The sequence below is a fragment of the Bufo bufo genome, chromosome 11, assembly GCF_905171765.1.
Source record: "Bufo bufo chromosome 11, aBufBuf1.1, whole genome shotgun sequence".
Classification (NCBI taxonomy): Eukaryota; Metazoa; Chordata; class Amphibia; order Anura; family Bufonidae; genus Bufo; species Bufo bufo.
The window spans coordinates 22,554,858-22,581,037 of record NC_053399.1 but is presented as its reverse complement, the minus strand read 5'-3'; the positions used below and the strand labels follow the sequence as shown (position 1 = coordinate 22,581,037).

The following is a 26,180-nucleotide window of genomic DNA, read 5'->3' as shown; positions in this document are numbered from 1 at the left end:
CGCATTATGTCACAATCAACATCACTGGCCCTGATGGGAACATACACTGGAGGAAAGGTGGGTTAGGCTACTTTCACACTGGCCTTTCTGGGTCCGTCTGTGAGATCCGTTTCAAGGCTCTCAAGCGTCCCAAAACGGATCAATGCATTCTGAATGGATAAGGATCTGTTCAGAATGCATCAGTTTGGCTGCGTTGCGCCTGTACTCCGGTCTGGAGGCTGCTTGCAGCGTTTTGGTGACTGCCTTACGATACGGAGCCAAACGGATCCGTCCTGACTTACAATGTAAGTCAATGGGGACGGATCCGTTTTCACTGACACAATATGGTGCAATTGAAAACGGATCCGTCCCCCATTGACTTTTAATGTAAGTCAGGACGGATCCGTTTGACTTACTTTTTTTTTTTAACAATAATGCAAACGGATTCGTTCTGAACGGATACCAGCGTTTGCATTATCGGTGCGGATCCGTCTGTGCAGATACAAGACGGATCCGCACCGAACGCAGGTGTGAAAGTAGCCTTACATAAGGCATGCATATTTAACAAAAAATTGGGAAAATTAGACATAATACGTGTCCATAAAATTATTTTCTCCAAATCATACTTTCAAGTACCAGGACTAGAATTTCTGAGTGTTCAGATTCTCCACCAAAATGTACACAAATCTGATTAATAAGGCAGGAGGAGAGGGGAAATCACATGTCTATGCTTTACTCCATGACTGCGTGCATCCGTAGTCACTCTCATATGAATTAGCTGTTCAGATCATACAAGACACATTGGCACGACAAAGTCGAGAAAAAAGGAATCCGGTAGCAGTCACAGCCTGCTTCTTTCAACTGGGACCGTCTTTATTAATCAGATTTTTCCAAAAGCAAGATTAGGCGAGCTCTAAGGCTACCTGCGCACGTTGATGATTATGCACATTTTTTCCCACATGGATTCTCATGCAGAAAAACCTCATGCACACGAACGTTGTTTTTGTCCTCATCCGAGCCGCATTTTTTGCGGCTCGGATGCGGAACCATTCACTTTAATGGGGCCGCAAAAGATGCGGACACCACTCTGTGGCCCAGCAAAAAAATACAATTAAAAAAAATTTGAAAATGTCCTATTTTTGTTTATTTTGCAGACAAGAACAGGCATTTCTATTATGGGCATGCGCAACGCAAATTGCAGAACGTACATGGGCGGCATCCGTGTTTTGCAGATCGCAAAATACAGCACGGTCGTGTGCATGAGGCCTAATACAGTACCAGCAAAGTATGAATTTAGACAAGTCTCATGTACACTTTTTCTTTAATGCAGAAATGTAGCCGTCATGTGGATTTTGAAATCTGCAGCACGTCAATTGTTTGTGCGATTCTTGTTGCAGATTTCACGCTTTTCAATGGAAGGGTGAGATCTGCGGCAAAACTGCATCAAATCCACGACTAAGGCTACTTTCACACTGGCGTTTTGGCTTTCCGTTTGTGAGATCCAAAACGGATCAGTTTTGCCCTAATGCATTCTGAATGGAAATGGATCCGCTCAGAATGCATCAGTTTGGCTCCGATCCGTCTCCATTCCGCTTCGGAGGCGGACACTGCTTGCAGCGTTTTGGTGTCCGTCTGACGAAACTGAGCCAAACTGATCCGTTCTGACACACAATGTAAGTCAATGGGGACGGATCCGTTTTCTATGACACAATCTGGCACAATAGAAAACGGATCCGTCCTCCATTGACTTTCAATAGTGTTCAAGACTGATCCGTCTTGGCCATGTTACAGATGATACAACCGGATCAGTTCTGAACGGATGCAGACGGTTGCATTATATGAACAGATCCATCTATGCAGATCCATGACTGATCCGAACCAAACGCGAGTGTAAAAGTAGCCTTACATGTGGATTTGGTGTGCAAATGTACAGAAATTCACTTACAGTTTTTGCAAGTCCTCCCACAACCATGCAAATGAGGACTGCGCACGGATTTCTGTGCGTTTCTGCCCTAAAAATCTACATGTTGCTTGCGGTTTTTGTTGCGGATTTGACTCACCCTTGCATTGCAAAAAGTAAAATCCACACATACTGCGGGTTTCTAAACGTGCTTTGAAGGTCATTTTCTGCAAGGACCGAAAAAAGCAGAGCGTACAAGAGATTTGTCAAATTTCATTACTTTGCTGGTTCTGTATTACACAGCGGTTTTTAAGCATGAAAATCTGCAATGTGCGCAGGCAGGCTAATAGATCATGGAATACAACTCCACACAACTGTAAAATGGAAGACAACTTTATGGAATGAATAAAAATATACAGACCTCCAGATACAGATCTATTCACAACAATAATGGGTGTTGTAGTAGAAGGTAAAGTACCTCCCAGTTTAGAGGCAAGGGGTGAGGAAAGTTGTAGAAATGACCCGTACAATTTTGACCTGGGATAATTTAAATGGATTGGCTAATTTTATTTTTTTAAAAGGTGCCCTCCCAGAAACAGCACCCCTCTCGTCTATGGGCCGTGCCTGTTACTGCAGCCCTGCCTCATTCACTTGTGCAGCTTCTAACTTCTGTAATTCAGCAGTAATGGAGAGGATTACAGATTTCATATAAATTGTATGGTCGTGCGTTTGTTTGTTTTTGTTACATTATCCAATTTTAAAATTTTATTGATCAAGGCCTCGTGCTTTGAGGATATCAATTCCTCCACTAAATTGAATGCGATAACATTTGGAATTGGAGATTAGAGGATTTAAATGTGGCAGAATGACCTGAAAATATTGTAGCAGATTCAACAAATTAGAAGGGCTGTAACTTCCACAAAAACAGATAATTTTTTTTTTGCCCCTTAGTCCTATAAATGACAAAAAATTGCAAAAAAAAACAAAAAACGAAGTTCAATTAAAGATGATCGTGTGTAATTTTTAACTTAAATTTCAAATCATATCTTAAAGGGGTTTTCCAAGATTTTAATATTGATGGCCTATTCTCAGGACAGGTCAACAATATCTGATTGGAAGGGTTCCGACTCCCGCCATCCCTGCCGATCAGCTGCAGTGCTCCGGTGAGCGCCACAGCCTCTTCCGCCACAGCCTCTGGCCTAGCTGCCGCTCAGTCCCATTCAAGCACAGCCACTATACAGAAGCACCGCGGCCCTCTTCAAACGGATGAATGAACAGAACATACCAAGCACAGCGCCATGCAATGTATAGTGGCTGGACTTGGTACTGCAGCCCACATGGGACTGAGCTGCACCTAGGCCATGTGACGTCACTGGCCTAAGAAGAGACTGCAGCATTTACTGGAGCAGCCCCTTCAAACTGCTTATCGTGGGGGAAGGGTGTCGGACACCCACCAATAAGATATTGATGACCTATCCTGAGGATAGGCTATCAATATTAAACTCCCTTTAAAGGGACTTTCCTCCACTTCCAACTCTGGAACGAGCATTGCCCACCTTTTCTCCTGCACAACAACTACAACCTTTTGTAAATCTATAGGAACCCCCTGACCAAAACATATACTCCATTATACAATATGTCCAGTGCATGGACTGAAGGGGAAGAGAGCATGCATGACAAAGGCACTCTCTCATTGGTCCTTTCTGAATCTTTGTCATGCTCCGCCCCCCTCAGGGGCTGTATTAGGCATAACATAGTATGCAATCTGCATTGAGGGCTATACAATATCCAGTGCTCTAGCCTAATATAGCCATGATGTAAGGATCACAGGGCCATTGCTTTCCATCAGGGATGCCAAACCTGCGGCCCTCCAGCTGTTGCAAAACAACTCCCACCATGCCTTGCTGTAGGCTGTCCGAGCATGCTGGAGGACCACAGGTTGGGCACCCCCATTATATATCCCATGACTTCAAGAATTAAGGGGGTTTCCACTTATTGATGACCTATCCTCCAGAAAGGACATCAATATCACAGCGGTGGGGGTACTGACGACCCGCATTCAGTGGCAGCCGAGCTGCTGCACCCCGGGCACGCTCACTACACAGTGGAAGGAGCCTTCTGTCTATTGCATAGTTTCTGCCTCCTGCCTGAAACAGCCGATGGGTGTAGACGCCCGGTTATGGACCCCCACCAATCTGACATTGATGACCTATCCGGAGCATGGGAAGTCAATACTGTAATGGTGAAAACTCTTTAAAGTCTAATATTTCTTCTTTTACTCACTTTTATAGCGCTGACGTTATCATACCAACTAGTACGCTTTTAGAGAAAGTCCTAATAGGCGGGGCATGATAGAGTCTAGTGTCACGCCCCGCCCCCTCAGGCACTGCACCGACCATAAGCGTACCCATTTAGTCATTGTATTCACTAGCGACAGGTTATACTTGGTGTACGGCACATACATTTACATGGCAGACACTTTCCTGTGTTTCCGGACTTAAAGGGGCACCATACAAAAAAAAAACTATTTTGACATAAGAAGCCGCTAATAACATTCACAGAACTTGATGTAATGTTGGTCACAGACAGATCTTACAGTTTGGGGAATAATTCCAGTACATGAGCTGACTGAATGCTCCCAAGGCGGTCTCGTTCGGCGGTCAGCCCACCATCATTATTGATCTGTCGCCATCTTCCAGGTACATTTTGTTTTTTTCAAGATACGATCTTTCAATTTTTTTGAGAGGATCAGATGTCGGGGGTTGATAGCCTTCTGTCTTGTCCATGGCGAGTCCGCCATGATGGTATACAGTTTCATACAGTCGTGTTAAGCATAAATCAGACATTCCAGGAGGGGCACAAGATATGCCCTTGGCAAGTAGTATGCCAACGGATGAAGAAAAATATTCTTCCACGTGTGTATTAAATATCTGCAGCTTCGATAACCCATTACACATACGTGAATGTTATTAGAAGCTTTTACATAGACTTCACATATAAAGGTTGGGGGAGTGAGGATAAAAGACAGTAAAAGGAAAATTTTCCTTCTGAAATACACTAAGTGCGGCTGAAGAACATGCAAATATGTGCTGAAAAAAAATTCTTCTAAGGCTACTTTCACACTCGCGTCTGGTGTGGATCCGTCATGGATCTGCACAGACGGATCCGTTCAGATAATACAACCGTCTGCATCCGTTCCGAACGGATCCGTCTGTATTATCTGTAACATAGCCAAGACGGATACTTCTTGAACACCATTGTAAGTCAATGGAGGACGGATCCGTTTTTTATCGTGCCAGATTGTGTCATAGAAAACGGATCCGTCCCCATTGACTTACATTGTGTGTCAGGACAGATCCGTTTGGCTCAGTTTCGTCAGACGGACACCAAAACGCTGCAAGCGGAATGGAGACTGAACGGAGGCAAACTGATGCCTTCTGAGCGGATCCTTCTCCATTCAGAATGCATTAGGGCAAAACTGATCCGTTTTGGACCGCTTGTCAGAGCCCTGAACGGATCTCACAAACTGAAAGCCAAAACGCCAGTGGGAAAGTAGCCTTATCCGGCAGGATTGAAGGACAATAATACAGTATCCTGGACTATCAGGTGTACATGGGGGTGCATGGGTGTGGGTGAACGCGCAGAAGATCTGCACACAATTGCACCGCATAAAATGTGAAATCTGGACCTAAAACCGGAAACATAATAATTGGAATGCTGCGGATTTCTAAATCCGCACAGCAGGTCAGTTTCTGCACAGAAGCAGTGTAAATGAGATTTGCTTAATAGGGTTATCCCAGGATTAATGTAAAAAACTGACATCATATAGTACATGACAATCTTTTTAAAGGGGTTGTCCAGGTTCAGAGTTGAACCCGAACATACCTCCATTTTCACAAAGGCAGCCCCCCTGACGAGCTTTGGAGCAGTTCATGCTCCGATGCTCTCCTTTGCCCTGCGCTAGATCGCGCAGGGCAAAGGCATTTTTTTCAAGAGTTGCGGTGAAGAACCAGGCTCTCCATGGGGCTGCCAGGAAGCCCGGTGACGTAACCGGCACTGATGGGCGGGCTTTAGCGTTGCCCTGGCTAGCAAAATGGCTAGGGCAGCACTAAAGCACGCCCATCAGAGCCGGTGACGTCATGGAACACACTGCTGGGCGGAAGCCTCTGCCCGGCAGTGGGTTATTGTAAACAAAAGAGCAAAAGAGCCCTTGCAGAGCATGAACTGTTCCGATGCTCAAGTCAGAAGGGCTGCCTGGGTGAAAATGGAGGTATGTCCGGATTCAGCTCTGAACCCGGACAACCCCTTTAACTAAGCCAGAACCAGCCCTGTCCCTCACATGGATCCAGAGATCTCCCCAGTCATTGCTCTGCTTGACTTATTTCAAGGATGGAACTGAGTTAGAGGATAGAACGGAGCACGTGTGTCCGCCTCAGTAAGGTGGACAGAAAAATTAATAAAAGGAACAAACAGCAGGTGGTGCTATAGATACATTTTATTGAATAACTCAGGCAATTACAAAAGTAATCAGAACCAGGTGCTGGTTTGAAAGCTGTAGAATATTTATCGTAGGACAACCCCTTTAAATCTCATACACTTTGCTGGTACTGTATTACGCTGCAGTTTTCTGCACGTAATCCACATGGCCAGTTGGCCTTAAAGGGGTATTCCTATCAGTCAATGGGGGCATATCGCTAGGATATGCCCCCATTGTCCGATAGGTGCGGGTCCCACACAGAGAATGGAGCCCTGAAATTTGTGGAGGGTGTACTGCGCATGCGCAGCTGCACTCCATCCATTTCTATGGGGCAGCGAAAATAACAGACCGTTGGCCCCATAGAAATGAATGGGAGCGGTGACCGCGCAAGCGCGTTGCGCTCCCATTCACTACTATGGGTAGAGCGCTTGGTGGTGGCCGGACATGGGTCCTCTTGCCACCGCCTTCCCGGCTCCGTTCTTGGTGCAGGTCCCAGAGATAGGACCCGCACCTATCAGACAATGGGAACATATCCTAGCAATATGCCCCCATTGTCTCAGATGGGAATACCCCTTTAAAGAAATCATTCCTACTTTATAAAGCGATTGCTTATCACTAGGAGGTCCCAGGGGTCAGACCTCCACACCAATCCTGAGAATGATGCATTGCTGCATCCCCTCCTTAGTTTTCGCTGTGCATGGGACTGCAGCTCGCCTCATTCTCTACACCTAAATGGGGCTGGTTGCTGCGTGGCTGGTGGTCGGGGGCACTTCTGTGCAGTGGAAAACAAAAAGTACATTAGTACTAAAGATTCCTTATTTTCAGGACCAGAGGTCAGCATACCCTAGAGAGGTCATCACTTTATGAGATGGCAATGCCCCCTTTAAATGTGTTCTCCAAGATCAGAAAAACGAAGAAATGGTTGTGAGGGCTGCGTCTAGTATTCACTTGAATCAGGCTGAGCTGCAATACCAGACATGGCCCATATACATGAATGGTGCCTTTCCCCCCCCCCCCAATTTCAGACAACCTTTTTAAACGGACCATCCCATCAGGTCTCTGGTCTTGTGATCTGCCAGAATACAGGGACTTTCCGATTATTCTAATGTATAGGTGTGGATCAATATAACATACATCTTAATTTACTATGAAACTAAGTGTCACACAGACAGGGTATTTCTGAAAGTTTTATTAAACTTTGTTACAAGCAAGTTCGGTTGGAAACTATGTAAAAAAAATTATTTTACAGACATTTTAATTTGAGATCGTTAACGCAGCAGCAGCAGGAGGATTAGATTCTTCAATGTTATAGCCTCTGGATCTGCCAGATGTTGGGCTGCTCTCTGACGAAAGGGTCTTAAAGTTGGATTTGGAAGGTATCTTAGACTTGATTATTTTGGCCCTGAGAATTTTTGGGTTTTTTAGAGTTCATGTAAATCGCTGAGAACACGCATACCATAAACATTAATGTATTGCTGTTAACAGATGGGTGTAAACTACTGCTGATCGAGATATACAGCACAGGCAAATGAACAGCCCCTCAAACGGTCTCAGACCGGGGTAAATGGTTAGACTTATGTTTTTGTTTTTTCCCCAAACGATTGCAGAGAATATAATTAAAAGCATAAAAAGAACATTAAGGAAGCAATAATACTTTCATAATGAAAGGTACAGAAAGAAAATACAATACAGCTTAGGCTTTGTTCATGGACTGGACATTGAAAAATAAAACTTTTCGGAATAAATACTCTGATCGTTTTTTCCACTAAATCACACAAAGGTCATGTTAAGGTAAACTGGACAGAACCCGGAGGAGTTAAAGAGGAACATTCATGAAACTTACTGGATGGCAATATGCAGAGGAGACGGCCAATTTCATGCCTCTGTAGTGTCGCTGCATGACCGAAGGGAGGCGGAAGCAGAATTTCAGATTCCATTGGCGAGGTTGTGACTATACCCAACAACCAACCTGAGCAGTGCAGTGCTGAAGTGTAAAGCAGAAGGAAGGGACAAAGCGAGCGACAGCCTGAGCTTCTGGGTTGGGATAACGGTGTAGTCAAATGTGGCAGATTAGTTGCAGAGGTTTCTGCAGCTGTCCCAGTCATCTGAATGGCTTGCTTTCAGATGAATGGAACGGATTTTCAGTTGCACGACCGTACCGGTTATGTGGTCTGCAAACTGCGACTCCGCAACATACGGGGTGGCCCCACCGTTTACTTTGAATCTCTTCATCTTGTATTAAACTTCAGCCACGTCATGTCTTATGACGCTTGGAATCCGCCTGCATCGTACGGACAAAGCCTAGTACATTTGGAGAGGATTTCAACATCAGGCTGTTACGCTGCCCGATGTCAACACTACATCTCCCAGAATGTATCTGCACAGACAGTGAACAAGAAGAGCAAAAAAAACGACCAGTGTAAGAAATGAGCCACGTATGTGTAAGTAGGGCTGCAACAAGTACTCGCTTAAATCGAGTAATTCGACCAAAAAATCCTCGATGCAAATTTTTTGCATCGAAGATTCGTTTGTGTCACGTGAGACCAAGCGCTTTACTCCCGCTCAGTGGTCTCCCGCTGGCCCGCAATGCGCTCGTAATACTTACCTTTCCAGCAGGGGGGCTCCGGACACTCCACAGCACGTCCATGGTCCCGCGCTGCACTGACCTCCTTACGTACGCATGTCATGACCTGATGAGCTGTGTGACGTCAGGCCCAGAGCAGCGCGGAACGATGGAGTGTCGGCAGCGCCCCTGCTTGAAACATAAGTTGGTGACACCGAGGGGGTGGGAGCGCGACTAAGGCCAGGCGCCCGCGTGTCAGGAGGCAGGCAGGCTGGGCTTTCACGGACCGTGTGTCCGTGGTTTAAATGAAGTGTGGCACAAGGGGGAGTGGTGCTGAAGGCACCGGGGTGGGGGAACGAAGGGTGTTGGGGACTGAGGGCAGGGAGTCTGATGAGTTTTTATAAAGGAAAACAGTCTATTAATTAATTTTTTCTTATTAGAGTACTCGATTAATCATAAAAATAATCGGTAGAATACTCGATTGCTAAAATAATAGTTAGCTGCAGCCCTACGTGTAAGCTTCAAAAATGTTCCTCTTCAAACTCAAAATTTACCCCAATCCCCTCCCCCTTTTACAAATCAGAACTTTATATGAACAAATTTCTGTGCAATACCAGATTACACCAGCAGGTAAAACTTGGAGGTAGATTTAGTGTTCAGGTTACAATGTACATTAATGTCACATGACCCAAGTTCTAGACGTTGCATATTCAAGAGACTACTACAAAATGTCGGCACACACAAGTGAGGGGTTCACTGGGACTGAACGAGACCACACTGTAGTATTAAAAGCTCGGGCAGCATTCACCACCCGAGATATTGCAAGTGTTTAATGCATTGATATAGGTTCTAAAAAAATAATACTTTACGCTAGCAAAAAGCTCTACTCTACGAAACAGAAAGCAACCATACAGCGATACTTTACAGTGTCTCACTGGCTCAGCAGGCTGCGCTTTCATCCCTGGTCCAGATTGGAAGGAAATAGAAGGCATCTGGTTTATTATTGCACTGCGATACACACCTAGGGCACAATACTTCACAAGCAGTAAATACACTACATATGTATCATTCGTAAGAAGGGACGGATTTTCACTCGCGCTGCTGTCAAACGTTCTGGGAAGATGCTTCTACTCAACTTCTGATGAACAGAGATGAGTCACGATGGAGTTGACTCAGCACTGTGCTAGCCGCAGGAACAAAGAATTCAGGGGGTAGGATCATCATCCTCTGCCAGATCGCTGAAATACACTGCACAAATGTATTCAAGATGGCAGATGTGGAGACAGCTATAAGTACGAGAACTAAAGGGATGCAGTCACAGGGCCCTAGACTGAAATGGTGTGACTGCATCCCTTTAATTCATAGCACATAGGTTACAACTACACTGCAACATGTGTCGCGCAACAATTTTTATAATTATAGACTATGGTGTCGCACAAAAATCCATCTCAGATGGATTTTTTACGACTGTCATTTCGCAGTATGTTGCATTTCACAGTGCGACACCATAGACTAGCCTTATAAAATTTGTCACACAACACGTCGCGGAGCCCTAGCCTTACAGATGATGTAGGACCTCATGCACGCAACTATGCAAACCACGGATCCACAGAATACAGATCCCTTCCGTGTGTTACCCTCACTAGAAATGACTAGTCTCTCCCGCAATAAGGACAAGAATAGGACAGGTTGTATAATTTGTGTACGGATGCGGACAGAACACAGACGACACTTTTTTTTTTTGCGGACCTCTAAAAATGAATGAGTTTGTGTGCTATGCTGAAAAAACGCAGATGGGAGACAAGATACGGCTGTGTGCATGAGCCCTAAGAACGTTGAACTAGAGGGCACAATTGCACCCACTAAAATGCCTTGTAAATTACCCACTGGGGTGCAAGAAAAGAAAAAAAGAAAAAAAAAAAAAAAGAAAAAAAAAAGTCAATGGCCTTCAGTTTTGAACTTTGTGGGTGCAATTATTTTCAGGATTTCAACTTTGAGAGGGCATGATACATATCAGATAAGCCAAAGGGAGCGGGTCCCTATGTGCCTCTACTTAAATGGGCTGGCGTGTGAAAATCATTCCTGGTGCCTTTATTTTTGAGTTACCCGCTCAAAAATGCAGACTGAAGATACAGCTGTGTGCATGGGGACTTAGTGTCTTACGTGTGGACCGGAAGTCACTATTTATCCCTAGGATGCGCTCAATGCAAGTCTCTCTGAGAAAAATCTCAATTCAGACATATTTACTGCTTGCTAAGCATAGGCCTTACATCTAACTGCCCAACAGACAATTACCTGAATAGAAAACTGCACATCCTACTCAATGTAAACCTTTGATGCCCCACGAACACTACCATAATGATCACAACTGGAGTAAACGGATGCCATCCTCCGTTCACAATTAAATGTATAAAAAAAAAATAAAAAAAAAGAAAAAGCTGCTGGTTGGGAGCACCATGCATGGAATGGATCACAGGCTGGCGACATGTTACACTCCAATTGTTCTGCCAGTTAGCAATGCTCCGTGGCACAAGTATGTTTGAGGGGCCGGAGCTTACACAATGACTGTAAACTGGTCCAACGAAGCTAACATATCCAAATAGGTCTAAGGTTTACAGTACGCAAAGGGGGGGGGAGGGGAACATAAAGGGACAAAAACGCTATAAATATGGCACAAAATATACATACAGATACAATACATACAACAGAAAGTCAAATTCTGTGACATAGGGATCTTTTGGGAGTGACGGGTGAAAGAATTGCCACACCACCAAAAAGACAACTTACCTTCTAGTTAATTTTGAAGTTAATTTACTAAAAAGATTGGTGGAGCCTCTACTTCGAGTCTGTGACAGAGGTGTGGCTTCATGAGATAAACTGGGCGAGGCGGGTGGTCCGTTGTAGGTTGCAGTGCGTCGCTCGCGGAGCTGGCCATGGAAAGTGCTTCGGCTGGCGGTTCCTCGGGGGAAGCGCATGCGATCTGGAGTAGTGGTGCTTGTTATGCTGTGCGTGGAGGCCACTGATGTTCTCTGATCAGGGATTGTGCTGCGATAAGAAGAGACAGATAAACTAAACCTTTACATAAGGTTGGTAATGAGACAGGGGAATCGGAACACGGGTATTTACAGCATTTACTAGCGGTATTCGCTATGGGTAAAAAAAAAAACTAACAAAAATGTTAAGGGTTATAAAAAAAACAAAAAACATTGCTCACCTCACAGATACTGTCTTGTCGCTGCTCTCCACTCCTGGCTTGAGACACAAGAAACAGCAGCTCAGCCAATCACTGGACGAGGTGGGCCACCTCTACGACCAGGGATTGGCTGAGTGGGGATTTCAAGTGATTTCCTGTGTCGGGCAGGAATCAGAACAGAGAAGACCAAAGTAGCCTCAGAACAGCAAACATTTGTGAGCTGAGCATTGCAAATTTTATTTTTAACCCTTTTGGGAAAAAAATCCCCCCTCAAACCTACTAAACCTTAAAGGGGTTGTCCAGGATTTTAATATTGATGACCAATCCTCAGGATAGGACATCAATATCAGATCTGCGGGAGTCCAACACTGGGCACCCCCCGCCGATCAGCTGTATGAGGAGAAAGCGCACGTTGTGCATGTGTAACTGCAAACCATTCCATTCACTTCACTGGGACGGCTTATTCCTATTCATGTGTATAGGAAGGAGCCGTCCCATAGAAGGTAATGGGACGGCTTGTAGTTGCACTTGTTCACCACTGCGTTGTCGATGGCGAGTAAGTAAACAAGGGAAGGCTATGCTTGCACGGAGCGGGGCCCTCCCTTCAACCAGCTGATCGGCAGGGAGTGCCGAGTGCAGGACCTCTTTAAGGCTTTTTAAAGGGGTTGTCCAATATTCAGAATTTTTTTTAAAAAAGCTGCAAAGTCTAAAATAACAAACACAGTTTCCTTGCATCACATGCCATACCTGGGCTCCAGTTACAAGGCATTCGGGCGATACGTTACAGGGGCATATACCACTGTAGCGCCATGTGGTGACATATGATGGCCGTTGGCCACAAAGTAAACACATCATATGCTGCGCGGTATATCATGTCAAAGCCCACAGCCTGTAAACAAACCCCAATGGAGGTCCGCTGTGACATCTGCGCAGGATCGGTGGCGGATTGAGGTAGTGAGTACTGGTGTTTTTTCTTGCTGTTTTGGAACATTACTTTTAGACTTTTTTCCCCCTTAAATTATTGAACAACCGCTTTAAAATAATGGATCAATGCAAACAAATTCATAACTGGAACCAGTCTTAAAGCACACCTTGACCAAGAACATAAATCTGCCCGGGCGGAAGACGCAGTATCCCAAATCACCACATCCTAATCGGGGTCCAGGAGGTAGATATAGGCTACCGTAGGCAGGGTCTTTGTTTGCACTGCAATTTTTTGACGACTACCTTCCCCCAAGGCACAAGGATAGCTAAAGTAGCTCTCCGATGTGCAGAGGCTCCATACAGGATTAAAAACCTCTGCTCCGTGGAACGCCGTAATGATGGGGAGTGGTGGAAAATGGGACCGCGCGATCCGTCCACAGGAATTTTCCCCCCGGAGGTGCGCTTTAAGTAAATACATTGTAATGAAGATAAACGGCTGACGCTTTGGAATTAAAACAAGGGGGAGATAATGGAAAACATCTGAATGTAGTCCGAAAGCACACGGACGTTATGAACAAATGTTATACACATCACTGGTCATGTGTCACGGATTTACAGGCATTCTTAGTATTCGACATGACCACGTTGCGCTTTATCGTCAATGTTAAAAGTGCAACATGAAAAACAAAAAACGATCAGGGATCTTAGCAAGAAATATATTTTAGATGGGTTTCCACAGACGACATTATTACCATGAGGGACATATATTTCAACAGCTTTAGCTACGAGAAAGGGAAAAAATGATAATGGACCCAAATGGGAAATGTAACACAGGCCTTGTAGCACAACTGGGGGAGGGGATGGTATAGTATGACACTTAAGGGCAACGGGTAATATGTTAGTTTGACAGATACTTTTTGAAAGATTTTTTTTGTGTTCTTTTTAAATATTCTTACGCAGACCCGAAGTTATCGGCTTCACTGGCCTTTGGTGGTAACATCTCGGAGTGCCTGGAGGCTGACATGGACATCGATTTCGGATGCCGCAGCCGAGCAAAGATGGAAGATAGGGCACCTACTGAGGCAGGACTAGTTGCATAAGCGAAAATTCCTGTCAGGCTGTGATGGGAAGGGGGGTAGAATAGGTTTGGGCAGACAGAAAAGTATAATGGACCAAGAACACAGGTGCAAATTATTGCAAAAAGCACAAAACAAAAAAAAATAAAATAAAAATAGAAAACATTGTATATTTCCGTGCATACAGTCCTACATGTGAAAATGCCTATGCACTATACAAATTCCCCATACATTTTAAGCAAGCCCCGGGCATCATCTCGAACGTTCATTCTCATGCACGTGCTACAAATCCAGGGCTTCTAGGCATAATTGAAAATAAATGCTAGATTTTAAGGATGGAAATTTCGCTTGTAAAATGTTCAATTTTTTAAGCTGGAAACTAGTGTTTGTTCGCAGATTGGCATGCGGCACACCACGGGCAGCCAGTCTGAATTCACTGAAATCGCTGTTAAGCGCCATTAATGTTAAGCGCCATTATGTAAATTTCTACACATCTTATGTGACAATTCTATGGAAAAGGCCTCCTTCACGAACAGCTGATCAGCAGGGTCCGGGTGCCTGGTCCCCACCGATCAGATAGTCATTAGTATAAAAGTCCTGGAAAGCTCTTTTAAGAGGTTGTCCCATCATGAGAACTTATCGCCTATCCACACAATAGGGAATAAGTGATCGTTTGGGGTCAGACTACTGGTACCCTCACAAATAACAAGAATGAGGGGCCTGGGCTCCCTGGAGCGGGGTTCACACTTGCCTACTGCTACTCCAGTCAACACTATGGGGCTGCTGGACGTAGCTGAGCACTGTACTCCACTTCTCTTCGATAGAGTTTAATGGCATGGCAGCTCAAATGCGTGACAGCCACTCCATCCATTCTGGGGACTCTAGGCCCCTCATTCTTGTAATCCGAGGGGGTCCCAGCATTCTGCACCCAACAATCGGATGGTGGGAAAACACCCTTGAAGGGGTTTACTCAGATACAAGTTATCTTCTATCCATAGGATAGCGGAAGAGTGTCTGACTGGTGAAGAGAACTAACCGCTGGTACCCCCGCTGATCCCAACAACTAGACTGTACGCTGCCATCTTAGGCAGTCCCATAGAATTGCAAGGTGTGGCAGCACACATGCGTGACCAACACTTAATTCAAACACATTACCCCCATTCTTCTGATCGGTGGAGGTCCCAGTGGTTGGACCCCGACCAATCTGACACTTAACCCCTATTTTGTGCATAGGGAATAAGTGTTGTCACTGGAACTACAACTTATGGCACATTATAAAGGTTTGCATACATCATACCTTACACACAATCAGCATTATCTATGCAGGACTACTCAAAGGCTCCCTTCCCCCCACAAAAAGAAAACTTACCTGTTTTCTTTGCCATTTTGAATGACCGAATGTCGATCGGTGGAGGCGCGCTCGCTGCACACGTACGTATTTCGACGTGTCATTCCACTGGACGTCGAATTACTCTGCAGGGGAGATAACACCGTGGGTTACTGTGGCGGTCGTACTAAAAAGGCACAACATAAGGGAACTCCGCTCCCGCTACACAAGTCTTGTGGACTGACCTCGACTTCAACCTTTCACATTTACAACTTGCCAGGAGGGTTTGGGGGCATTTTGTGGCAGCAAAAACAATCTAATCCTGTTTCATTCCCAACCCACAGCAAGAAGGGTGAAGCTAGAGTCCAGGATTTTTTTTTGGCAGGCTAAATACGATGTCAGTGAAGGAAGGGCAGGTGATGGGGAGAATATCCACCGGGAAAGGTTAGAATACACGGTCAAAATCAGTATGGCATTTAAACACACCAAAATAAAAATTGCAACTGCAATTTTAGGAGATGCAAAGTGCATATAGAAGAGGAGTGTTCGTTTCACAGTTACTTTAACACACTTACACTGGGGACGACAGAACTCTTCTTCCTCTCGGGGATATCTGCTTTATTGGGGTTGTTTGCATTACCAAGCATCGGGCTAGGAGGAGTGACTCCTCGGCCACTAACCGCGCTACTGGATTTCCGAGACTGCACCTCTTCCTTCAGATCGTTATCTGTGGTGCTTGTCTGGCTTCTTTTTGGGTAAACTGTAACAGAAGGGATGGCAGGGCCAGCTGGGAAACAGGAAGACAAAGGCTTGTTAATAACACAGAAAATAAGACACAAGCCCCATCATGGGTTCTATTGCCTAAAACCAGAGTGGCCCATTCTGGAGACATTGTGAGGTCCTACGACCCCATATGAGTGGGGAAGACGTCAGATTTCTGATTATGCAAGAATTCTGTATACAGTGGGTGCAATTTATCACAAGGAGAACTTTTAAAGTTGGTTTTGCTTGAGTCTGTTGCTGTGATTTATGCCATATTTATCACGTTTGATAAAGTTAGTGCATCTTTTAGGCTAGGTTCACATCCCATTTTTACCATCTGTATACAAAAATAATAAAATAAAAAAATTACACACTATACATTAAAATGTATTGGCTCTGCAGAGCCAAACTGCGCTTCACCCGAAGTCGCGCGAGACTTCGGTGAATTAATTTGGTATTCATTTCTGCATCTCTAAAAACGTTTAAAGCTCGGAATACGAAGTTGGGTTTCGTCACGGCTGGTACCTCACTACTAAACCTGACTTTGGATTCCTAATTCTGAAGGTTTTTAAAAATGCATAAATGAATACTGAATTCATTCGCCGAAGTCTCAAGCGACATCGGATGAAATGCAGTCTGGCTCCGCGGAGCCAATACATTTTAAAGGGTTTCTGTCACCCCACAAAACTCATATTTTTTTTTTGGATAGTTAGATTCCTTATAGGGCGATATAGGAGAATATAATAGTCTTACTTACTTTCATGCGGCCGATTCTTTATAAAACGAAGTTTTATAATATGTAAATGAGGGCTCTACCAGCAAGTAGGGCGTCTACTTGCTGGTAGCCGCAGCAGCAATCCGCCCCCTCGCCGTGTTGATTGACAGGGCCCTGTCAGTATTTCAAAAATCGCGCGCCTCTGGTCATTCGGCGCAGGCGCTCTGAGATGAGGAGGCTCGTCTCCTCAGCACTCCCTCAGTGCGCCTGCGCCGATGACATCTTCTCTTTCGGTGATGTCATCGGCGCAGGCGCACTGAGGAGACCAGCCTCCTCATCTCAGAGCGCCTGCGCCGAATGACCAGAGGCGTGCGATTTTTGAATTACTGACAGGGCCGGCCAGAGGAGGAGATCACGGCTGGCCCTGTCAATCAACACGGCGAGGGGGCGGATTGCTGCTGCGGCTACCAGCAAGTAGACGCCCTACTTGCTGGTAGAGCCCTCATTTACATATTATAAAACTTCATTTTATAAAGAATCGGCCGCATGAAAGTAAGTAAGACTATTATATTCTCCTATATCGCCCTATAAGGAATCTAACTATCCAAAAAAAAAAAAATGAGTTTTGTGGGGTGACAGAAACCCTTTAATGCTGTGTGGAGACAGGTCTCCGACAGCATTAAAACAAAGTGTTTGAACGAACCGACTCATTTGATAAATTCCCACCGTATATTTAGTTTCACATCTCCTACATAACGCATATGAACGCACGCGCACACATTACGCATATACTATGTATACGGACATACAAGAGGCCTGCTCACCGTGATCACTGTACCGTCTCTGTTTCTGGCTGGAGGAGATGCTTCGCTGCACCTTATGGAGCGGGGACTGTCCAGTGCTATTGTTCAGATCACTGCTTGGCCTGACTTTAGCAAGTGACAAATTGCTGCTAGAGCTGGAGTCACTGGCATCCAACTGTAGATAAAAACACATGTTCTGGTGATTAAAAGTAAAGCAAGGAAACGTGCAGAGATATATACAAGTTCCTTTTTTAGCACATACAAAACTACTGCATTTAGCACAGCGCTGTGATGAGCACATGCTATGTAGTCCTCTGTATACGTGAGCGCTGGGCTTGGGCTCCTACCACCAGTGACTGGCAGCTTTCCGCTTAGTACAAGGTTAAGCTATCAGTAAGCGGCAGGGGGACAGCATGGCGCTCATATACACAGAACTACGCAGCGAGCTCTCATCACTGAACAGACCGCAGCACGGCAGTAGTTTTGTGAAAACTAGAGCCAGAAGCACAAGTCATACATCCAGGGAATTAGGATCTCGGCTTCTTTGCCCTCAGATCTGGTGGCAGATTCTTCAGACAATTTATAAAAATATATAATAAATAATTGAAGACAAAAAGAATAAAGTAAAATCACTAAGCCGTATAAGAGTAAAATGAATACCTCTGATGATTTTCTTCCAAGTAACAGATAGGTAGCAGTGATTTCATCATATTTCATTTTGCTAAGAGATTCCTGAATCTCTTCCCTTGAATAACCCATTCCAACCATTATATCTGAAAAAGAACAGAAAAAAGGGGGTCATTAGCTAGACTTTTCAAGCACCTTACTAGGAATCTAATATTCACATATTCCATCCTGGTGGTCCCCGGCGGCCTTAATTTGCCTGTCCTGCAGTGATGACTTGCCATACATTCACAAGACCACTGTAGCCAATCTCTGGCCCCAGCAGTCCTGTGCCATACATGCTAGCATCACCATGGAGGCCAGAGATTTGCTGTGGAGATCATGTCATCACTGCAGGGAGGTAAACACACTGACTGGGACCACCAGAGCAGTTATGCTGGAGCAGCGGGGTCTGAACAGGCAAGTGGTTATTTTTATAATCTTTCCTGCTATTCAATCAACTTCAGCCCTTTTAAAAGGGTCGTCTCATCTCGGACATTGGCGGCATATTTCTAGGATATGCCACCAAAGTCAGACAGAGGCAGGTCCCAGACGTGGGACCCATGGCACTCTCTGAAACTGGCCTCCCAAAGAGAAGGAGAATGCATGGCGCAAGAGCGGCCACCCCTCCATTTACTTTGACGGGAGACTGTGCTGAAAATAGCCGAGCGCTGGCAGGGGTATTTTCGGCAGTCTATATAACACTTTGTGGTACTTGTGGTCAGCTGCAGGCATCCTCCATTGTATGCATTTTTGCTGGGGATTGCCATTAGCAGCGGACCACAAGTGCAGGATCTGCTCCCCCGGTATAGATGCACCACTGCATATGGGGTTGAGCACTTCCTGCTTTTTAATACCACGCCAATTTGTAGTTTGTATTTTGAATTTTTTGGAGGTGTAGAAACTCCTAGTCTGAATGTGCCTTTATTTCCATCCACAGGCAGCATTCTGGTGCACATGTGAGGCCCGGGCTATATCAGCCAATCTTGGGTGGGGCTCAGAGCTCTCTGCCTCCTCCCATTGTACGCATGGTCACATGCTGGAGGTTACTGGGAGATTGCTTTGAGTCGGACCATGCGCTCCTGTAATTCGCCCACTGGCTCCTGGTATTGCCCATACGGCCCAGGTAGGTTTAGCGTTAGGTCCCGAGCTACTTGAGAAACCTTGGCGCGGTGCTCGGGCTCAGACATGTCCTCACATAGGACATGTTGGCTAATCTCTCAATTTTAACACCAGTTTGAGGGCTTAGTAAGACCGCAGAGTGCACCTGTCTTTGTTTTTGTTACATTATATATACTGTTTATCACATCCACACATTTGCTATCCTGTGTAGGATGTCCATTGTGGTACTTGTGGTCCGCTACAGGCATCCTCCATTGTATGCATTTTTGCTGGGGATTGCCATTAGCAGCGGACCACAAGTGCAGGATCTGCTCCCCCGGTATAGATGCACCACTGCATATGGGGTTAAGCACTTCCTGCTTTTTAATACCACGCCAATTTGTAGTTTGTATTTTCGGCAGTCTCATAGAAGTGAATGGAGAGGCACCAGTGCAGACATCGTGCACTTTCCAAACATTGCTATGGGACTTCCAAAACTTCTGAACTCCCTTACAATTGATTGGAGAACGTGGTGCAATCTCCTTCACTTTGGTGGCCCCGTTCTGGAGATAGGAGTGGGACCTGCAGCTACCTGACATTGGTGGCATATCCTAGCAATATGCCACCAAGGTCTGAGATGAGACAACCCCTTTAAGTAAGTTTTTCTGAGCAGGAAATAAAAAAAATAAAAAATAAATTGATATCTGACTTTTAAGGATGAGTGTTGTGGGCATGCTCTGTGACCCCTGGAGGTCATTATGCAGGAAGGGTGAGGTGAGCTATGACCATCATTTATTGCGAATGGCGTCTCCTACATAAGTGTAATCCTGCCTGTGATGATAATAAGATGACTGCTGAGAAGTGATCTCTACAGAACAGAAGCCTATTATGAGGCTTAGCGTTAAGAAGCAATACTGCAAAAGTGAAGGGCATTTTTTAAGATCATGACTTAAAAAAAATAACATTAAGATTTTTTTAAACCGGTCATTTTCTGACGACACTGCCTCTAAGCTGCCAGTAGTCAAGAGATTCTGCCCTCATGTAATTAACCATTGATTACCTATTCGTTTCTGGTCTGCTATATCAAGCTCTGGCTCGACAAATGGCTTGAGCTCGTCCTCTTCATGTCCCGCATTGATCCATCTGTCCTTCATTATTTGCTTAATAGGAAAAGTTAAATGAGGATGTTATATAACAAGAGGTTCTCATTGGACAGACAAGGGTTAAAATAAAATAAAATAAAAAACCATAGAACACCTTTGCTCTCTTCAAGACTGCACCCAGAGGAAATCATTTAGCCGTATGATCTTCAAAGTGGCCTTTCAGTTACTTCCATGTTTACGGTTTGCATTAGTTTTCATGTGTGGTGCTCATTAAGCACTTTTTTGGGGGATAAATTTGCTCATTCCAAGAAACACCCTGCCGAGCGCCGTCCTCAGCCCTCGCCGGTGTCCGGGGAAGCCACTGACCGGCTTAACAAGGAGAACCCCACTGTTCTTATTTACCAAACAGACTCTTTAGATCCATCTAGCCAAATTTTGTAAATCCACACCGACCTTTAATAGTACGATGGATAAGTGAGCAAAGGACCACCTCTGACACCTGTGAGCAAGTCTACGGCAAGAAATCCACATTAACCCTTTAGAAGGGTTGTCCACACAGTAAATGGCAAAACGATTTTAAGGAAGCACTCAACAAAAGATTGTACTCTCTGAACGGTTAGAAAGTTACATGATGTAAACCAGGGGTGCACAACCTGTGGCCCGGGGGCCACATGCGGCCCTTGATACCATTCTGTGCGGCCCCCAACCATCTAGTAACAGAAATGTATGCCTATGTCTTGTGGCTGCTCAGATGTATTTTTCATTTATTTCTCCCATTAGATGGGAGTCCTGGAAGTGTAACTAGACATTAATGGTATATAATGTGTGTTCAATAAGCCATAAGTACAATATTTCAGTTGTTAATACACCTTTAAATTTTAATTTCGGCCCTCGTCATTGGTTCAGTCTGGCAATGTGGCCCCCAACCAGGAAACGTTGTGCACCCCTGATGTAAACTGTAGTGAAGGTGATCTTCTTACCAGTGACTGAGTTATAACCTCCCTTCTGATCCTCAGCTGTGTCATGTGACCAGTACTCTGACTCTCCAAATAACAGTATCTTATGTGTGGACAGGAAGCCAGTTTCTCCATGTATTCCTATGGGGGCCTCAATGTCAGTTTCATAGGAATGAACAGAGAAGTAACTGACTTCCTGTTCTGTGTCAGTTAGAGATCAGAGGGTTGGTCACATGACACAGCTGAGGATCAGAAGGGAGGTTATAACTCACGTATACATTCACTGGTAAGAAGATTATCTTCACTACAGTTTACATCATGTACCTAACAGGTCAGAGAAAAATAAAAAATAAAAACTGTGAAAATGGAGAGGTGGTGCTCATACATGCCCACTGCTCTATTTACTTCTAAGGGACTAACAAGAACAGCGTTTCCATCAGTCCCATAGAAATAAATAGAGCAGTGGGCATGCATGAGCACCACCTCTCCATTTTCAGTTTCTTTTTTATTTTTCTCTGACCACCACCAGGCAGTTCAGCGGCACTTGCAGACCCCCGTTCTCCTGATCGGTGGGAGTCCCAGCAATAAGACCACCAGCGGTCAAACACTTATCCCTTAACCATAGGACAGGGTATAAGTGTTATTAGTGGCATAACCCCTTTAAAAAAGATCTAGAATATAACAAAGTAATCACAAAGATGACAACCTAGATTTAAAAAAAACAAAGGGCTGCAAAGTTTTGGAACCCTTACCTCTAGAGTGCCTCTTTTGGTAGGGTTTAGCACCAGGAAACGCTTGAGAAGGTTTTCACAGTCTGTTGACATGTAGAAGGGAATTCTGTATTTCCCCCTCAGCACTCTTTCCCTTAATTCCTAAGAAAAGAATATAAAAAAATAAAATAAAAATAAAACTTCTATGAAAAACAGATCCAATGTAAATCAATAGAGTCCGAGACTACAAAGATGAACAAAATCAGCTCGTGTGCGATGCTATTTCAGGGGCTAGAATCAGACATGCAATTTGAGCCATTCTTCTTCTGCTACATTTTCTTCAGACTGTCAGGGTGTGTGTCCTTTTTGCTGCAGGTCTCTACTCATCTCAGTTCCGGGATCAGTTCTCTGCATGTCACAGCTCCGGGGAGAGTGCCCTTCCTGCTGAAGCTCTACCTGTCAAAGCTCCGGGGGAATGTCCTTCCTGCTGCACCTTTCCCCCTGTCACAGCTCCAGTGGTGTGCCCTTTCTGCTGCAGCTCTCTCCCTGTCACCGCTCCAGTGGTGTGCCCTTTCTGCTGCAGCTCTCTCCCTGTCACCGCTCCAGTGGTGTGCCCTTTCTGCTGCAGCTCTCTCCCTGTCACAGCTCCAGTGGTGTGCCCTTTCTGCTGCAGCTCTCTCCCTGTCACCGCTCCAGTGGTGTGCCCTTTCTGCTGCAGCTCTCTCCCTGTCACCGCTCCAGTGGTGTGCCCTTTCTGCTGCAGCTCTCTCCCTGTCACAGCTCCAGTGGTGTGCCCTTTCTTCTGCAGTTCTTTCCCTGTCACAGCTCCAGTGGTGTGCCCTTTCTGCTGCAGCTCTCCCCCTGTCACAGCTCCATGGGTGTGCCCTTTCTGCTGCAGCTCTTTCCCTGTCACAGCTCCAGTGGTGTGCCCTTTCTGCTGGAGCTCTCTCCCTAACACAGTTTGGGGTTATACTCATCAGGGGTAAACATTTCAACCAAAAAACACCATTCAAAAGCATGCTTGGAAAAATCCAAGGATTCATCTTTAGACTCCCGTTTGACCTGCTTTTCATGTATTTCCCTCTTTTTTTTCCTGGACAGAACACAGTGGTAGACCATGCTATTCTGTCCCGCAAAAAAAATAATATTAAAAGGGAGTAATTATATACTGGAAAGAAGCACCACCTGTCTTTAAGACATTGAACACTGGTCTACCGTATGTAGACCACCAGTAACACACACCTTTAAATTCTGTCCATCGAAGGGTAAGGATCCGCTGACGAGAGTGTACAGAATGACCCCCAGGCTCCAGACGTCTACCTCGGGTCCATCATACTTTTTGCCCTGAAAGAGCTCAGGGGCAGCGTATGGCGGGCTCCCACAAAACGTGTCCAGTTTGTTGCCAACCGTAAACTCGTTGCTAAATCCAAAGTCCGCTATTTTAATGTTCATGTCCGCATCTAGTAACAGGTTTTCTGCCTGGAGGATCGACAAAAAACAAGACTGCTCAGCAGCAGTACAATCAGGTGATACAAACGTACCGACTAAATAAAAGTCACTTCGCACTTGGCGTATTTAAAGTGGTTCTCCGCTTCGGACAATATAGTGAGCGCCCCAACCCCTGGTACCAGGCACAGCTTCGTACTGATGTATGTACCTGGTATTCTAGTTTACTACATATCTGCGTCTCAAACAAGTGAAGTGAATTGGACTGAGCGACAATACCAAATACAACCGCTACTCAAAGTACAGAGCTGTGCCTGGTAAACAGGGGCGCCACACAACTACAGGGCGGGGGTTGTCAAAAGTCAGACACCCAATAACGTAATACCCATGTCCTCACCCCTTGAAGAACCAGACCCCATCTCAATTGCGTATAACTGAGTAAAGCAAGGCCACATTTTGTGGTCCCCAAAACACAACTGCAAAATATACATGACGTTCGTGTCGCATCAGTTTTTTGTTTTGTTTTTTTGCGAACCTACTGACTTCAATGGATGCGTGGTCTGCATTTTGCAGAATGGACATAGGGATGAGGAAAACACACATATGGTCCGTGTGCTTTCCGCATCTGTATGTCCGTTTCCGCAAAAGACAAAACAAGTCCTGTTCTTGGCTGCAAAACTCGGGCCATGGACCCATTGAAGTCAACAGGTCCGCGATAGTCGTGTGCATGAGGCCTTAAACGCAGACGTTCTGAGAAGTTGGTACACTTACCTTCAGGTCTCTGTGAACAATGTGTTTTTGATGACAGTACTGCACCGCAGAAACGATCTAAAAGATACAAAATAACGATTTACATCACCATTCCATATATTTCAAAGGCTTGTTGTAATCTTCCAAATGAGACACCGTGTTCGACCTCTGGACATGGTTATTTTCCTCTGTGTAGGCTGCTGTACGGCAGCTGCTACAGTCACTGCTCATTGGAGAGCTCCGATTTCCAACTTTAATACGGACTTATAGGTTTCCATGGTAACAGACTACAAACTCTGTAGTCTGATCCTGCACTTCCATATCTGAGAATTTATACCAACTTACACTTGCTGGGTTACCAAGAAGTAGGGAGACAGACTGATGGTGCTCACTGCAGTACCCGAGTACTACAGCATGTGCTTGTTATCTGTTACCTTGAAAACATAGGAGTCATTATAGGACCAGCAAACACAAAACAGAGAATTGTTCATTAAGACCTGCACAATTTGCTTTATTTTCCAGCTTCGATGCAATCGGAAAACAAAATTGGTGGAGAAGGACCTTCCCTCCACCCAAAAATTTCTGTGATTCAGTATGAAACATATTTGTGACGCATATTCAATAAACACTTCACAGAAGCTTCGCCAAGGTCATAGTTAGCCGGGTCTTAATTTATTAACAGGAACCCACCCTCCAGATGTTTCTTCACAAAACACAAAATCCATCATGTAGGAGAAAGGTCCAGGCCCAAATTATACTGGGGCAGACAGCAAGGCAAGATAACGAAGCCTATTATTAACAAGGGCAGATTATATCCCAGGAATGGGGCATAAGTGGGAGACCATCCACAGACCTGTACATACCACCTCTGGGTATCTTTCCTGCAGACCCCCAGGCGTGGCAGGACCCACGGTGGGAATCATACTTACCTGATCGCCGGGTTCTGGCTCCTTCGCTCCCAGGCACCACAGGTCTCAGGTCTCCCCACGTCAAAATCCGGTTTGACGCTGGTCAAGTTGCTGCAGTGGTGAAGTGTCACATGACCCAGTGACCATGCATGGGTGACCCGCCATCGCTTCTGGCGGGTCATCAACAGGAGGGTGACGTGGGGAGACCCGTGGCCACACTGTGGGGGTCTGCAGAAAAGGTCCCCGGGGTGAATAATCCCTTGAAAGGTGTTGTACAAGATTAGAATAGTATGGCTGCATTTGTAAAAAAAAAAATTAAATTAAAATAAAAAATGGCATGAAATTAAAGCATTATATATATATATATACAGGGAGTGCAGAATTATTAGGCAAGTTGTATTTTTGAGGATTAATTTTATTATTGAACAACCACCATGTTCTCAATGAACCCAAAAAACTCATTAATATCAAAGCTGAATATTTTTGGAAGTAGTTTTTAGTTTGTTTTTAGTTTTAGCTATTTTAGGGGGATATCTGTGTGTGCAGGTGACTATTACTGTGCATAATTATTAGGCAACTTAACAAAAAACAAATATATACCCATTTCAATTATTTATTTTAACCAGTGAAACCAATATAACATCTCAACATTCACAAATATACATTTCTTTTTTTTTTTTTAAACTCGTTTTATTGGAGTTTCAATAAAAGGCATACATTTAGGCATCAAAAACAAAACTGTAGCAGCCCGCGCAGGGGAGCTCCAGGTATCATGGCATTTTACATGAAAATCACATATGGGCAAATACAGTAACTCGGAATAG

General features: G+C 44.9%; 1 protein-coding gene across 5 annotated transcripts in view; it reads right to left on the bottom strand.

Annotated features, from left to right (window-relative positions):
* The window catches only part of MARK3 (microtubule affinity regulating kinase 3), a 76,052-nt gene that overhangs the window by 5,783 nt on the left and 44,089 nt on the right, over positions 1-26,180 (bottom strand). For 4 of the 5 annotated variants that reach the window (XM_040412494.1, XM_040412496.1, XM_040412495.1 and 1 more), the window contains exons 7-15: positions 24,470-24,526; positions 23,495-23,731; positions 22,295-22,414; positions 20,544-20,643; positions 18,380-18,492; positions 17,741-17,894; positions 16,015-16,226; positions 15,482-15,585; positions 11,707-11,964 (exon numbers count right to left, since the gene is read on the bottom strand). In XM_040412494.1, the coding sequence (XP_040268428.1) occupies positions 11,707-11,964; positions 15,482-15,585; positions 16,015-16,226; positions 17,741-17,894; positions 18,380-18,492; positions 20,544-20,643; positions 22,295-22,414; positions 23,495-23,731; positions 24,470-24,526 (1,355 nt within the window). Of the gene's footprint in view, positions 1-11,706; positions 11,965-13,992; positions 14,155-15,481; positions 15,586-16,014; positions 16,227-17,740; positions 17,895-18,379; positions 18,493-20,543; positions 20,644-22,294; positions 22,415-23,494; positions 23,732-24,469; positions 24,527-26,180 lie in introns of all 5 variants that reach the window. The other variant, XM_040412498.1, reaches the window with a different exon arrangement.